At 34.9% G+C, this 15461-nt stretch overlaps 1 protein-coding gene across 50 annotated transcripts in view; it reads right to left on the bottom strand.

The window, feature by feature from the left end:
• Nucleotides 1-15461, bottom strand: part of ABI3BP (ABI family member 3 binding protein) — a 259305-nt gene that overhangs the window by 193858 nt on the left and 49986 nt on the right. For all 50 annotated transcript variants that reach the window (XM_088793875.1, XM_074332670.2, XM_088793881.1 and 47 more), the window contains exon 2: nucleotides 1246-1425. In XM_088793875.1, the coding sequence (XP_088650001.1) occupies nucleotides 1246-1425 (180 nt within the window). The remainder of the gene's footprint in view (nucleotides 1-1245; nucleotides 1426-15461) is intronic.

The following is a 15461-nucleotide window of genomic DNA, read 5'->3' as shown; positions in this document are numbered from 1 at the left end:
AAGTGCCTGATTCCCCCAAATTTTTGGTAACTGTAATTTGTTTGCTTTAAAGTAATTAAGGGGCCGGCCCGTTGGCTCAGGCAGTTGTAGCTCTGTGCTCCTAACTCCGAAGGTTGCTAATTCGATTCCTACATGGGCCAGTGGGCTCTCAACCACAAGGTTGTGGGTTTGATTCCTCGACTCCCGCAACGGATGGTGGGCTGCGCCCCTGCAATTAACAATGGCAACTGGACCTGGAGCTGAGCTGCGCCCTCCACAACTAAGATTGAAAGAACAACAACTTGGAAAAGCCCTGGAAGTATACACTGTTCCCCTTTCCCAACAAAATCTTTAAAAAAATGAATAAATAAAAATATAGTAATTAACAATGTTACTGTGTTGCTCGGTTTTAAAGTACAACAGAGACTTCTCTATAAGGAACAAGGGGCTTCAGTACAAAACAGATTCATCTTCAACATTCCCTGCATGTGTGCATAACTGCCAGAACTGATCTACAATAGTTTAAGTTACAGGGTTAAATATCGGAAGTTCATAGAAAGGCTCTTTAGCAATAGTCCTATCAGTGGGGCAAATATAAATTTCAGGCCATTCAGAAAGCCTTTGAAAATGTTCATAATAGATTATCTCTTTTTCAAAAATGTTATTCTTATAAAGGTCTTATTCACAAAATTTTTTCTGAACATAAAGTTGCCCATATCCTCCAATTACATTTTAATGTGATTAAAACATTTTAAATAAAATGTAAAACTTTATAATACATATAAAAACTTTAATCTTTTTGTCTAAAATACTCTGCATTTTAAAAACTGTAATCCATTTTCTTTTTAAAGGTAGCTTCTCATGAAGAGACACCCAGAAAGCCATAGTTGTTATTTTTCACCAGAAGACAATAAAGACACCAGAAAAAAAATTAATCCATATAAAGAAGCTATATTACAGAAATTTAAACCAGACATTTTAGCTTATTTTTTCCCTATGCAAATCAAGTTATGAGGCCAGGAATTATAGGTATAATTGCAATAAATTTATTATCTCTGTAGAACATGCAGAATATGCATTACATATTTTTTGATGGGAGGTATTGTGCTATGTGTAATGACTATTATGAAGATGATTTGTAATTCTGGCATTTGATTTGGTGGAGGATGTAGAAGAAAGGGTGCTTGCCTTCAACATTTATGAATTATTCAATACCCATTACCTTTTACCTCTCTTCTCTCCATGCCTGAAAGCCAAACATCTTACCGACTACAGCCTCGGTGTATTTCCCTTCTGCCGGAAGAGGGAAGTACTGGTTTGGTGATAAGTTGCTGCCATATCCCAGGAGAAAACCTTCCAGTTTTACGTTCGGATTTGGACGCAGAAACTTCAAGAGAATGGAATCACTTGTGGTATTGATGTGGACTTTCAAGCTTGGCTTTTTACCTAAATATGGAAAAGAAAAAAATAGGTAGTTGTTACTTTACCTTATTAGTATTCCAGGATGATTGAGCGGTGAAGGTTAGTTGTATTGGAAAACAAGTTATCTGCTCAGTTATTCAATATCACAACACACCCACCCAAATCGCTAAAATACAGGTAACTTTGAGGTCACAGAAAGCAGACTTAATAACGCAATCTAGAATACCATGTAAAATCATAGGATTTAGTATTTGATAATTTGTCATTCAGAGGTAGATGGGACTTAAGGCTATTTATCCACGATTGGTCAGGACCTTCATTTTATGCATACTGTTTGGGAACAGCAAAAACATATGCAATTGGTAAACTGAATTACAGCACTTTGAAAACCCTCAGCCTCCTCTGTTGTGCTTTTTGGCTGTACAGAACTTAGTGGTTAATAGAGCTGGAAAGGGATGCAAATGGGAGGGTTTCAGCTTAGGGATAACTGAGATGGTAGAATAGGGAATTTTGAAGGAGGAGAAGGGTTGAAAGGAAAGATGTTTAGTTCTATTAGTTGCTCACAGGGTCAGTGAAACAGTGACACAGAGATACCCAACAGTAAATTGAATATCTAAGTGTGATGCTAAGGAATGGGCTACAGACCCATCCTGATGTCTTTAATTTCTAAATGATAATTGGATGAATTTTCTCAGAGAGATTGTACAGGGTGAGGAGACAAACAATTAAATTTTTTAGGCTTAAAAAAAAAAAAAATCTATGCAGGCAATAGGGGCAGATAATCACAATAACCAGAGGTCTTGACTAATAACCAGTGAGGCAGTAACATTGACCTTTCTCTTTGGGGCCAGAAGGAGTGAAGTTCAAACTCCAGTTCTGCCACATGCTTACGAGTGTAGCCTCTGGCTACTCACTGAACAGGCTTGAGACTTCTTTTCCTGACTTATAAATTATGGATAATGGAAAACAATTATCTTTGTTTACTTTGACAGGATGTTTATAAAGATTAGTGCAAATAGCACTATCTCAAAACTGGCACATAGTAATTACTCAACTGGTTACTTAATCAGGTCCATTCATAATCCTTTAGACACAATTCAGAAATCCAGAATGGTTTGTAAGGTTTTTGTAAATTGATATCAGACTAATTTGGTAACAAAACCGGATCTGGACCATCACGAGGCCACTTAGTCTTTCATAATCTTACTGAATAGTCAGTGTGACTATTCACATGTTTAATAATAGACATATTAATATATTTAATTAAGGGGTCCTGGTCAAGACCCCACTGAAGAGGTTACTTCCTATACGATCTATGCATACTAGTACATTTCTAAAATCCAAATATTTTCTGAATTTTGAAACATGTCCCACTAAGAGTTTTAGATAAGAGACTGTGAACTTTAATTGCTTTTTTTCTTTATTCCACAGGGATTTCACAGTTTTAAAACATTTTACCTATTGGGAAGTTTGCATTTACCAACTTAATAATTCACAGTCTATTTCTCATTCATCAGACTTATCTTGTGTATGTACCAGTCAGTACCTCTGAACAACATGGGCTTTGCAAAGTCATCATATTAAATTAATACTGTTCCAGGCAAAATCAGCCTGCACCACCTCAGTATAACTACATAAATGATTTTCATTGGGCCTTTGAAAAAACAAAAACAGCCCCTCCCTGGATACCAGGTTTTACTCTTTTACCTCAGCAGCCAGTGCTAGTATTTCTAGATATGTGCATATTTGTATTTCCCAAGAATTTCATGTAATTTCTATGAACTTCTTTTTTTATTATTAGTTTCAAGTGTACAAAACAATGTAATAGACATTTATACTCTTCACAAAGTGATAACTCCCCTCCCCCAACCTACTACCCCTCTGACATTATACGTAGCTGTTCCAACTTTATTGACTCCATTCCCTATGCTGTACTCCATATCCCATGACTATAGATGCGTTAAATGATAGTTGACATTCATTATTATTCAGCTTCAGCTTCAGGTGTACAGCACAGTGGTCAGGCATCCACACCGTCCATGAAGTCATCTCCCTAATGAGACAAGTGCCCATCTGACACCCTACAAAATCTTTACAACATTATTGATTATATTCCCCAAACTGTCTTTCATATCCCTGTGGAAATTCTGTGAACTTCTTGATTCTGATTGCTATGCCTATTCTTGTGGCAAAATTGAAACTCAGATATATTGGGGTGGCTTATCCAAAGTCTGAGGAAGACTTAACTAGTCCAGTTCATCTAGTCCAATTTTCTCATAGCACAAACAGCTAAAGTGAGGGTATCTACAACCCCATCACTCTGCAAGTTAAGTGCAGGGTCAAAGCTGGATCTTGGGTTCTCACTAGGCTGGACTTCTACAGTTTTGATTGAGGACTTTGTCAATACCTACCCAATAGAGTAAGAAGTGGCCAACCCCCTGAGCATAACATTCAAGTTGATGCTAACTGCTGATGTTTTGTCCTAATTTTGTTAGATTTTGATGACGTGATTTATACTTCAGATTATAACAGATTTTTTCCAAGCCAATTATTTCCCTTCTAAGTTATGTTAACCCTAGAGTTATCTTACGATAAATCAAAACACAGCTAGCCAGTTTCCAATACCTTGTTGGGAAGAAGAAATTAAGGGATCTTAATACTTAGGCTGCATGCATGTTTGGCTAAGAGCCAAGTCACAGCATCAGCACATTAGACCTTTGCTTGCAGCTTTTGGCCTGATGTACCATATTATCCTCCCCTTGGAAAGCAGAAAGGATGGCGACACCAATTGAGAAGAAGACAGTTTGTAAACAGAATCACTGACCAACAGAAGTGGAACTTCTCTGCAGAGGAATTTTCGTGACTCCGTCTTTCTCCTTTTTGCTAATAATCTATGTCAAAAGATACATCAACATCGTGTGACTTTTCAAATGAATTGGCAGTTAGCTTCCCTATTTTATTCAAAATTCCAACTCATACTATTTTCTAGAGCTAAACTTTAAAAAAGTCCCGAAAAAGAGAAACACACAGATAAATCTTACCTCAAAATAGCACCGTAAACTTAATACTGAGATTATCATCCCAGTCCCTTATTTGGAACTAGACACTCAAATTCCTTCATTATCTTGCCATACATTACATTTTCTCTTTTGCTTCTCAACATATCCTATTTGTTTTTGATCAGTATCATCTCATGTTCTGCAGTGCGTACTAGACCCTGGCCTTACACCTATGCTCAATTGTCACCCAGTATGTTTCCCTCTATCTTTTGGTTTGCTTCTCTCCACCCCTTTGTTCATCCAGTTATTACCCTATTCAAAAAGCTGAAGCAACTTTGTCCTTTCAGTCTGAAAAAGTTTGTAAACTTGTCCTTCAAATGAATATTTAGAGTAGCATTAAACTTTACACTCTTGGACAATTTCCCCAATATTTTATGAGTATATCTGTGCATTCTACAATAAGTTTAATGTTTGATAAATTTATCTTCACTCTAAGTAATTCTGGTTTAATGGTTTGGAACACTAGTCATGTAATGACAGTTATCTTTCAACAGTTAGTATGAAGGCCTCAGGGGAATAACTTAGAAATTACAGGAAAATAATACAATAAGATACAAGCTTAACTAGGAAAACATTTATAAGTAAAATGGCATACATGTCACCCAGAAAACCCCAGGAGTACAGAGAAACATGAGTACTGGAAGAACATTTATTGTATCCTTTATGAGAAACAAAGTATATGCCAATCAAGAGTGAGAGAATAAAGAATGTTAACATTTCAGGGAAGCAACACTAGGGTGGCTGAAAAAAAAGATTGCATTTTGGCAAAGTAGATTCTTGGATCTATGACAATTGTTTCTAATCCTCTGTTTGCAACACCCTAGGGTATCTCTAAATATCTCAAAGGGTGTTGTGAAATTCTATAAGAAAAACAATGTCTTTCAAAACGAATTTAGAATTAATCTCCTTTTTAATTTTCAAAAGTAAATATATGCCCTATGGTATTTAAAACAGTGAGGAATGTAGTTAAGTTCGAAAACCAGACAAAAGGTAGACACTATAAGTTCATAGACTTCTCTGGGTCAACCCGAGAAGGCTGGTTGCTGTTGCTATAGGCATAACTTCTGAGCAGATATTTCATGTTGACCCCAGAATTCTGAGTTGCTGTGGTCAGTTTCAATAAGCTCTGCAGACATATAGCACAAACACATGACAGTTAAACCAGCTAAACTACCACGAACATCCAGTCTCGGATCTGTGAGAAAGGAGTTACCATTATAACCCCTTCAGTAGGAGGAATTCTTTCATGTCTAATCTCTCTGAAAGTTATGTTATACTTTCCAAAATATTTCAGAATGTGGTCTATACTGTTGATAGGAAGTTGGTCAAATTGATAAAATCACTTCAAGAGAAAAACTACAAGACACTAAAGCTCTCTTCTAAAAGTAAAAAATATCAATAATTAGCTTATATGCTCTCAATTTTGTGAACCATTAATGAAGAAATTAAAACTATTCTAAATAGCAAGTTTGGAAATAAACTAGATCAGCATTAAGTTCCATAAGATATTAAGTAAAAGAATTTCCAATAATACTGATGTCAATAAAAATAATAACAACTCATTTGTTTCAGGATTAAAAGAATAAACCAGATTCTTATTCATAGTATGTTTCTCTTTTTTTTTGCACACATTTCATTTATGCTGATGACCTCAATACTTGCTCAGTCACTTATTAGATTATATAAAATCAAATTTTCTAAGATATCAAAATAATTTAATCAATTCCCCTCAGTTCAGATATTACTTATGAAGCACAGATTTTAAAAACTGATAACTGAATTGATCAAATTAAAAAGTTTGAACTTCGAAAATAACTAAGGAAAACAAAAGCCAATCTACAGGTTGGGAGAAAATATTTGTAATACATATATCAATTAAAGAACTTGTATCCACAATTGTTAAAAGAATTCTTTCTACTCAATAAGAAGACAAAACATTTAAGAAAAAAGGGTAAATGATTCAAATAGATTCTTCACTACTAGAGATATATGATAGCCAACAAGCACATGAAGAGATGCTCAAACATCAGGGTCATCAGATATCAAATAGTAAATATTTTAGGCTTTGTAGGCCTGATGTTCTCTACCACAACTTCTTACCTTTGCCATTATAGCACAAAAGCAGCTATCGACATTATCTAAACAAATGAATGTGTCTGTTTTCCAATAAAACTATATTTATAAAAATAGGCATCTGGATTTGGCCACCAGGTCAAAGTATACAAACTCCTGGTCAACAACATTAGTCTGCAGGGAAATGCAAACTAAAACCATAATGAGGTACCACACACATAAGAATGGCTAAAATTAAGACGATTACCAAGTGTTAGGCAGGATTTGGAACAACTGGAGTTGTCATACATTTTGAGTGTGAATGTTAAATGGTATAACCACTTAAGGTTATCAATTTCATGCCTAGGTATTTACCTAGGAGAAATAAAAACTTGTATGCAGACATTCAAAGCACCAAATTTGGAACAACACAAATGTCCACCAACAATCGAATAGATAAATTATGGCTTATCCATACAATGGGATATGACTCAGCAATAAAACAGAACAAATTACTTATGTAATTCAACATTATTGAATCTCTTGTCTGGCATCCATCATGGGCAATGACCTTCCTCATCTCTGTAACTACCTGATACACTTCTGATGGAAGGTCATTCAAGCATCTTGCCATTATAGCACTGGCGAAAGTAGTTTTAACAGTGCTTAACATTACTATTCACTGTTCAACAAATGGTATATATATAAAATCATCAAGTCCTTTTAGGCATCATTATGCTCCAAAAACCGACAACAGTAAGTTTCAAATGGATTCTATGTTTTTAGACAGTGGATTTTGCAAACAGAAAACATTCCAATGCCATTATGGTCACAGCAGTTTATTAAGGAGCTATCAAAATGTCACATCTCCGGTTTATGTGTTAAGTAGGTCAGTTATTGTCAACCAATATATTTAAAGGTTTCCAAAAAATTATAGTTGATAACATAGGTTGTATTTAATTGAACTGTAATGACAAGTTAAACAAACCATAATTTAAACATAGGACTTGACAGTAATTTAACATTTGCTTTAATTCTTAGAAAATAAAAAAGGGATCAAGTAACAGGTTTGGTGCTCAAATGACTCTCCCTGTCTTGGTACCATGATCCAAGGAAAGGTGCTAGAAGGAAAAAGAAAACCATATGGAATTTCAGCAATTTTCCTCTGACAGCCACAGGGTTAAGAGAGTTGCCAAAGGCGATTAGACAAGTTTCTTCAGTTCCTGGTCCTTAAATAGAAATGTTTAGTCTGTAATCTGTAGCATCACTTTTTTACACCAATAACAACTTAAAGTCAGTGACCCAAGTGGAAGTTTTCCATTGCAGAAAAAGCATGGCAGCTTCAGGTAAATATTTTAAAGAGAATGGAAATTAAATGTTGCTATTAATTAAATAACATCAGGCATTATAAATACAACTTCCACTAATGCTGTAACAGCAAGATGTTTAAATAAAACTTCCATTGGAAAAAGAGTCTGAGCAAGGTGGTTCTGGAGATGAGGACACTCATGACCTATTCTGCACTGATATGATGGCATGCCAGAAATGGTAAGTAGAAGGGATTAAATTACTTTGGTGGTAGCGGTGGTGGTGGTGTGTATTCAGAACTGTAATTAAAAGCACTCACAGAGTAATTATTAGACGAATCCTTTTTACATTTCAGGTTCTTATATTTCAACCATCAATCCTATATATCTCATGGCATCCTGGCTCTCTGGATCTCCAGACCAAAATTCTTCCTCGAAATTCCATAGATTCTCGGTCACTCTCTTCCCAGCTCTTTGAGAGTGGAGTTTTACTAAGGCCCGATAGAGAATTTCTGAGAGCTTGTGAAGAACTAGTGTGCAGTAAACATAGAGCAGTTTTACATGTCTTCCAGAAACAGAGATACCACTAGCAGTTGCATAGTGCGAAACTCTAAATGGCACCATTCAAATCATCTTTTGTTTATAGCTCGGTATAGCAGCCATGTTCAAAAGTCCAGGCAAAAATAATTGGTACTTACAAAAATGGGTGATTTGATAAGAGTAACCAACCTGAAATTCTCTAACCTTTTCCCACAGCCTTCAAGATGTTCCTTGCCCACTCTGCCTTTCTCACTCCATGACTTTGATTTCTATCTTCTCTGCCTTCTGATTCTGTTGTCACTGATAGTAAAGGATATTATTTATCCTTTAGTGGTGGGAGGCCTGGTATAAGGAGGATAGGAATTTGTTACAAAACTTGGACAGTGTGGTCCCTAATTTACAAATGAATCACTTCACCAAATATATACAACTCAGATGAGGAATCAAGGATCTAAATAAGAATAGAAGAAAAGAGATTCTAGGCGTTTGGGAAATGGTGGATTAAGGCCACACAGCTTTAGATATGAACAGAAGGCACCCCTACATGTGTTTTTTAAACACACATCTGAAACATAAGAGAAAAACATACTGATTAAAATAATTAGATATATGCAAAACAAGATTTTTATAAATCTAAAGAAAATGAAATTTTATTTAAAAGTACAGAAAAAAATATTGTGGTAAAAATCCATAAACCACATGAACAACTGTCAGAGCCAGGGAATAGGGACTTTTACACAAATTCAGAACGTGACTTGACATATGTGTGATCAGTGTTTAGCGAGAAGCTCAAACGACGGTGTCCCATGATCTCTGTTCCAGCATAGGCAGAACAGCATGTTCCATCTCCAGTGCCTGTGGGGAGTCTGCCAGCTGGAGGACGTGTTCCCACATGCAACATGTGCTTCAAGTTCAGGAAATAGAGAGTTCCAGCTCACCTGGAGAGCTATCCTCATGAAGCCACACCGGAACAATTCCCATACAGCTGTAACCCCCCAGGAGTCAAATAGTTAGCTTTTCATTAGGATATTATGGTCACCAAATACCTAGAGGATGTTTGCTATTGGATTTAGAAAGAAATGTTATTTTGCCAAAAGTCTGCAGGAGCAAATATTTTCTTCCTAATGGTACTTTATATCTGTTTGCACAACTGTTTGAATAAGTGAGTTCCATTTCAGTTAAAATAAGCACAGTATCCACCTTGGTCAGAATTCCCAGTGACCTGATTCCTCAGGTCAAGACTTTACCATCTGGTGGCTTTGGATGACTGAATGAGACAGACTGAACCTGCCAATGTTGACATTTCAGCACCACTTGGCAGGAGCAATAACTTCATCACATACTTTGTGACCCAACCAACTGCCAAGCAGGAGAATTACTTTTCACGGGCTACCTTCTAGGGCAACAGCCTCTCATTCTTAAAGAGAAATCAATTCCTGAGATATACACACTTGTCACTTGCACAGAGTCCCCTGATCTAATTCTCCCAAGATTAAAGTCTGGAGCATGCTGGGCTTTTCAAGGAGAGGGAAACCCACAGGCAATCAATGACCATAAGGGAAGGGGGGCATTGACATGGTTAACTTCAAACAACAATAACATCTATATTTGCTTTGGGGAATTTGGGGCATACGCATATGTATTTTTACTAATCTGCTTTTCATTTTATCCATTTACTCACTACTAGGTACTAGGCATTAATGATGCCAATTCAAATATGACCTGTCTGATCACCAAGGTTGTGCATTCAAGTAGTAAATTAGGCAGATGAATAAGTCAACTATTTTAGTGCAGCAAGATTAGTGCAATTAGTACAATGTGGCCACAGTAGAGGGGCTCTAAATCTGATGGAAGGGGTAGAAAGAAAGCATGCACAAAGAAAGTTTCCCTTTGATTTTGCAAAGCTAGTCACAAAAATAGTTTTTATTCTATAAGGTTATGTCAAATGCAGTTAGGGAAGTAGCACTTAAAGTCTATTTTGTAATACTCTTTCTGTACTGTTTTAGACAACTGGTATATTCTTAGTAATTAGTATTATTGTTTTGAATAGATGTAAAAGAAAAAGAAGAACTTGTACAGGCTAAGGGATTTAGCAAAACTCATTTTCCTTCTTTCTCTGCTTGATTTTCACGAAAATCCTGGAGTTGATTTGCTTACATTCTCTTGCTATTGAAATTAAGGTGTGATGGCAATAGGTGCTCCTAGAGGGAAGGTGGGATGGGCTCCATGCTAGAGTTCTTAAAGAGTGGTCCCCTATTTAGAGCATCCGTATCACCTGGAAACTTGTACGTACATATTCTCAGGCCCCACTCAAGACCTCTTGAATCAGAAAGTCTGGGGCAGAGGCAGCAACCTGTATTTTAACAAGCTGTTTGGGGAATTCTGATACATATTCAAGTTTGAGAACCATTACTCTGTGCAATTCAGTGAATCAAAAATAAAGTTAATGGATCCAACGTTTTTTGAAAAAATTTACAGGTATTCAACACAATATGGAAGGGAAAAACCCCTTACCTACAATCCTGTTAGATTTCCTATCATGAGAATTTTATATATAATTTGGTGTGAACAAACTCTGTGAATTAGGGTTTTCTAGAATTATAGAGACACATAAGGTAAAATGATTTAAAATGTTTGGAAACTTTCTCTGACTTTTAGCACCAGTTATGTGTCTTTAAATCTAACCAATCTTTTTAGAGACTTAGAAGTAAGATGAGCTTACTTCAAACACACAGAAGAGTTGAAAGAATTGTGCCATGCACATCTTTAGAGCCACCACCAAGAGCCAATGATTGATATCCTACTATACTTGTTCTATTACATATTTATCCATTTCTATCTCTCTATCCATCCATTAATCATTCTATTTTTTGATAACAATACATTTCAAAATAAGTTACATTTCAGTATTCTTCACTCCTAAATACTTCAGCATGCATATCATTAACTTGAGCTAAATATTTGTATTTTTCTTTTGAGATAAAATTTACATATAATGAAATGTATAACTCTTAACTATACACTGTTGATTTTTTCCAAATGCTATATATCAATGTAACCCAATCCTATATCAAGATTTAGAAAATTACCATCAACCTAGAAAGTTTCCTCATGCCCCTTCTCTGACCATTCCTATCCAGCCTCCCAGTAACAACTACTGTTCTGATTTTTACTTCCATAGATTAGTTTTGCCTGTTATAGACTTCAATTAAATAGAAGCATACAACATGTACTCTTTTATGTAAGTCTTCTTGCACTCTACATAATGTTTTGGAGATTTATATGGGGTTTTTTTTTTGTATGAATTAGTAGTTTTTTGCTGTTATTTTCACTAAGTTGTATTCAGATAATTATTAAAACCAACATTTTTATATCTCCTAATGTCTTCATAAAGTACGGATCTCTCTTGATTTGCCAATTTTTAAAAAATACTGATTATATTGAAATAAAATTTTCTCTGAGAACAAGGGAGAATTATACATAATTATATTTATATATATTATTATATATAATATAAATAAATTATATAATATATATATTTATATATATATAGAGAGAGAATTATATATATATTTTTCCAGATATTTATTTACATTGTTATTTACCAGGCAAACAAAACTATAAACTTTCCTGTTTACAATATATCATTATGAAATTTAAATAAGTGTTTGATAGTGAATGCAGACAAAACTATGTAATGGTTTCCTCTTCACTGGAAGGCTCAGTACTAGTCATTGATATTCAAGGTCTCTGATACCTTTCCTTCTCACTCCCAGCTAATGGACCACCAGGCACATGTGAGCCTCTTTTGACAGCAAAGTGTGATATTGACTTTCTTATCTATGAGTGATTTTTCACTAAGAAGAAAGTAGGTAAGTTTAAACATGTGTCATAAGAAAAATAACTGCTTATCCTAACAGTCTCAAAATGATAAGATTATAAAAAAAAAAACACAGAAAAGCTGTCATTCTGATTAATGTCACTCTATTTGGTCAATTTTCCAAAAGGACCTATATTCCTTTTTTTTTTCTTCTCTCAATAACTTCAATTTGGATACACAATAAATTCCATTGACCAAATAAAAGTTGAATTTAATCAAAGTTCTTCTTAATAGGACAAAGCAGCACTATAAGAAATTTCACCAGCTCTATAAAAAATCCTGCATATACAAGATTAAATATTTCCATTGTGAAAACATTGCTCCAGGGAGTACATTGTAAATACTCTTGATAAAAATGAAAATTTTGCCATCTTGTAAAAAACTGTCAAATAGTAGCAAGACTTTCTTAAACAAGTCTGGCTTTTATTTATTTATTTAATTTGCAAAGTCTCACAAATGAAAACATGAGATGGAGCTGGGAAGAGAAAATGGTTTCATCCACCATCACTTTTTAGACATTTGGAATCTTTATGCCTTGTTTGTAATTTGTTCAGTTAATACATACCCAGTGTTGATATCTCATGGCTGCTTATTTTGAGATTTCACAGCACAAAAAGCCCTAGAGGGAAATGACTAAACCACCATGAGAGTGTGATCAGGTGGCCTCAGGTATGAAGGCAGAGTGGGCCATGAGACCTCGGAAGTTCAGGGAAGGGCCATTTGCTAACACCATAGTGACGCATCTCATTTTAATATATTGCGGAAGAAACAGAAGGGGTTCTGGCATCAACTTTGCCTTTCACTGTGTTTGACCTAGATTACCTGTCCTCTCTAAGGCTCAGTTTTCTCCCCTGTAGAGTGAACTGAAGAACCCCAAATTCATTCTCAATCTCATATGTAAGGATATGTCTAACACCTCATCTGGAGAAAATACTATCTTCCTGTGAAAATGCAGGAAGATAAATCAGAAAATGAATTTTTTTCTAGAAACAGTATCTTAATAATTACCAGTTAATACTTTTTTTTACAGGACTCCCAAATTGCACCTCTAATGTGAAAAAGAGAGCAAATATTTTCATAGAGATATGGAAAAAATGTATATGATTGTCACATATGATTGTCATATATACTTTTGGGAGGTAAAATCACACACCATAAAGTTCATCCATTATAAGTATACAGTTCAATAATTTTCAGCAAAGTTATAGAATTTACTAATTCCACCACAATCCAGTTTGAGAACATTTTCATCACTCTAAAATATTCCCCTGCACCCATTTGTAGTCAATCCCTGGTCCCACCCTTAGCTCCAGGCAACCAGAAAGTGGTGCTTTCTGCTTTTCTGGTAATTTAATATAAATGAACTCATGCAAAATGTAGTCTTTTGTATCTGGCTTGTTTCATTTAGCATAATGTTTGTAAAGTATATCAACTCATGTTGTATCACCAGTTCATTCTTTTTGATGCCGGATAGCAGTTCATTTTATGGATCATACTTTTTTTACCCACTTTCTCAGCTGATGAATATTTGCATTGTTTCCAATTTTTAGTTATTATGAAAAATGCCGCTATTAGGAATAATGCTGCAAGTCTTTGTGTGGATATGTATTTTTATTTTTCTGGCTAATATGGTAACTTGCGCTTTCTAAGAAACTGACAGTTTCCCACTTTTATATTAATATTTAAAATTATAAATATTACTCTTGCTTGAGAACAACACTAAATTGTGACCACACAGAAAATGAACTATATTTTATCACTACAGCTCAATATATGTTATATAGTAAAATTATTAATTTTAAATCCTGGTATTTCTATCTTTAGCCATTAATGAAGACAAGACCTCTTATCTTGTTACAATAATTATTTTAAAATAAAGTAACTCTAGTTTATCCAGAAAGCAAGAAATAAGCTTTTTTCCAAACAGTACAATGATCAAGGACATTCTTATCAACTATGATACAGGCTAAATTACTAAATTGTATTCTCAATCTCCAGTCATTTCAGTTGTAAGAATACTTTAGCTTATACTAATTATGTTAATATTTGTTCAGAGAATTAGCCAGTTCTGGAGAGATTAACTTTATTATTACTAAAGCTAATATTAAAGTGAAATTTGATACAAACTTTGAGCTTGTTAAATAAATGCTTTAGCTGGATTTTTCTGACTACGTAAATAAATAGCTATCTGCAGTGACTTGGGATTTATAGTTATTTTGATAATATTTGTCATTGTTTCTTTTCCAATGAATTAAAATTCAACCAAAATTAAAACATGAATGACTAAAATGGTTTTCAATATCAATAAAATACGGATCATGCACATCTCTCATATGCCTATATCTCATTATTAACATTTGAACTTTTAAGCATTTAAACTTTTCTAGGAAAAGAAAGCCAAAATGGGTTGGTATCATGGATGAGTCTTCTGACATTATTAAAATTTTCTAACCTGCATGGTAGATGTGATTCAAGCTTAAGACTTAAAACGGTACTTAAAATGAAATTTTATAGCATGTATAAAATGTGAGCAAAATCTAAGTAAATAAACTATTTGGGGGAGAATATCTTCTTGACTTAAAACTGCAGAATAAGAAGGAAATCTTCCTCATAACTCATGTTTATGTGATAACTTTCTTTTTCCTTATATTTAGAACTTAAGCACTGTGATGAATTGCCCTCACTCCATTCCAGATGCTAAACTAGGAAATGAAGAAACAAGATTGTCCTTTTCGAAGTACTATTCACGGGAGATTGTCCCTTAGATGGTGAAATTGTGAATAACTCAAGTCCCGTTGGTTACAATATGAAAGGAATCAATTTACGTTGTAAGCAAAGCAGAGGAAGAGAGGTCAAAAGATGTACTAAAGGACTAAAGTAAGTTGAAGTTGAGACAGTAAACTGCTAGTTAACAGAAGCTATTATAAAGTTGAGGGAAAAAGTAAAGATTATAGGACAAGGTGGCTTACTGGTAGCAGGAAAGAGATACAGGAGATACTAAAGTAAAAATCTAAGGTTCCACTGCTGAGGTGCCCAGACCTTCCAAGCACCACAACTGCTATGACCTGAGGAGTTGACAAATCTTAAGGATGGGTAGGAATTAGTCAGCCGGTGTCAGTGTGCATATGGGGTGAGGATAGAGGGCAGGAACATTACTGTCAGGCAGCTGGAATAGCATGAGGAGAGGCACTGAAGGAAGAAGTAATTGGTGCACTTAGAGAC

The sequence above is a fragment of the Rhinolophus sinicus genome, chromosome 17, assembly GCF_057876585.1.
Source record: "Rhinolophus sinicus isolate RSI-liver-muscle chromosome 17, RSI-T2T, whole genome shotgun sequence".
Taxonomy (NCBI): domain Eukaryota; kingdom Metazoa; phylum Chordata; class Mammalia; order Chiroptera; family Rhinolophidae; genus Rhinolophus; species Rhinolophus sinicus.
Note: the sequence above shows the minus strand (reverse complement) of the source record. Positions and strands in the feature narration are given on the sequence as shown.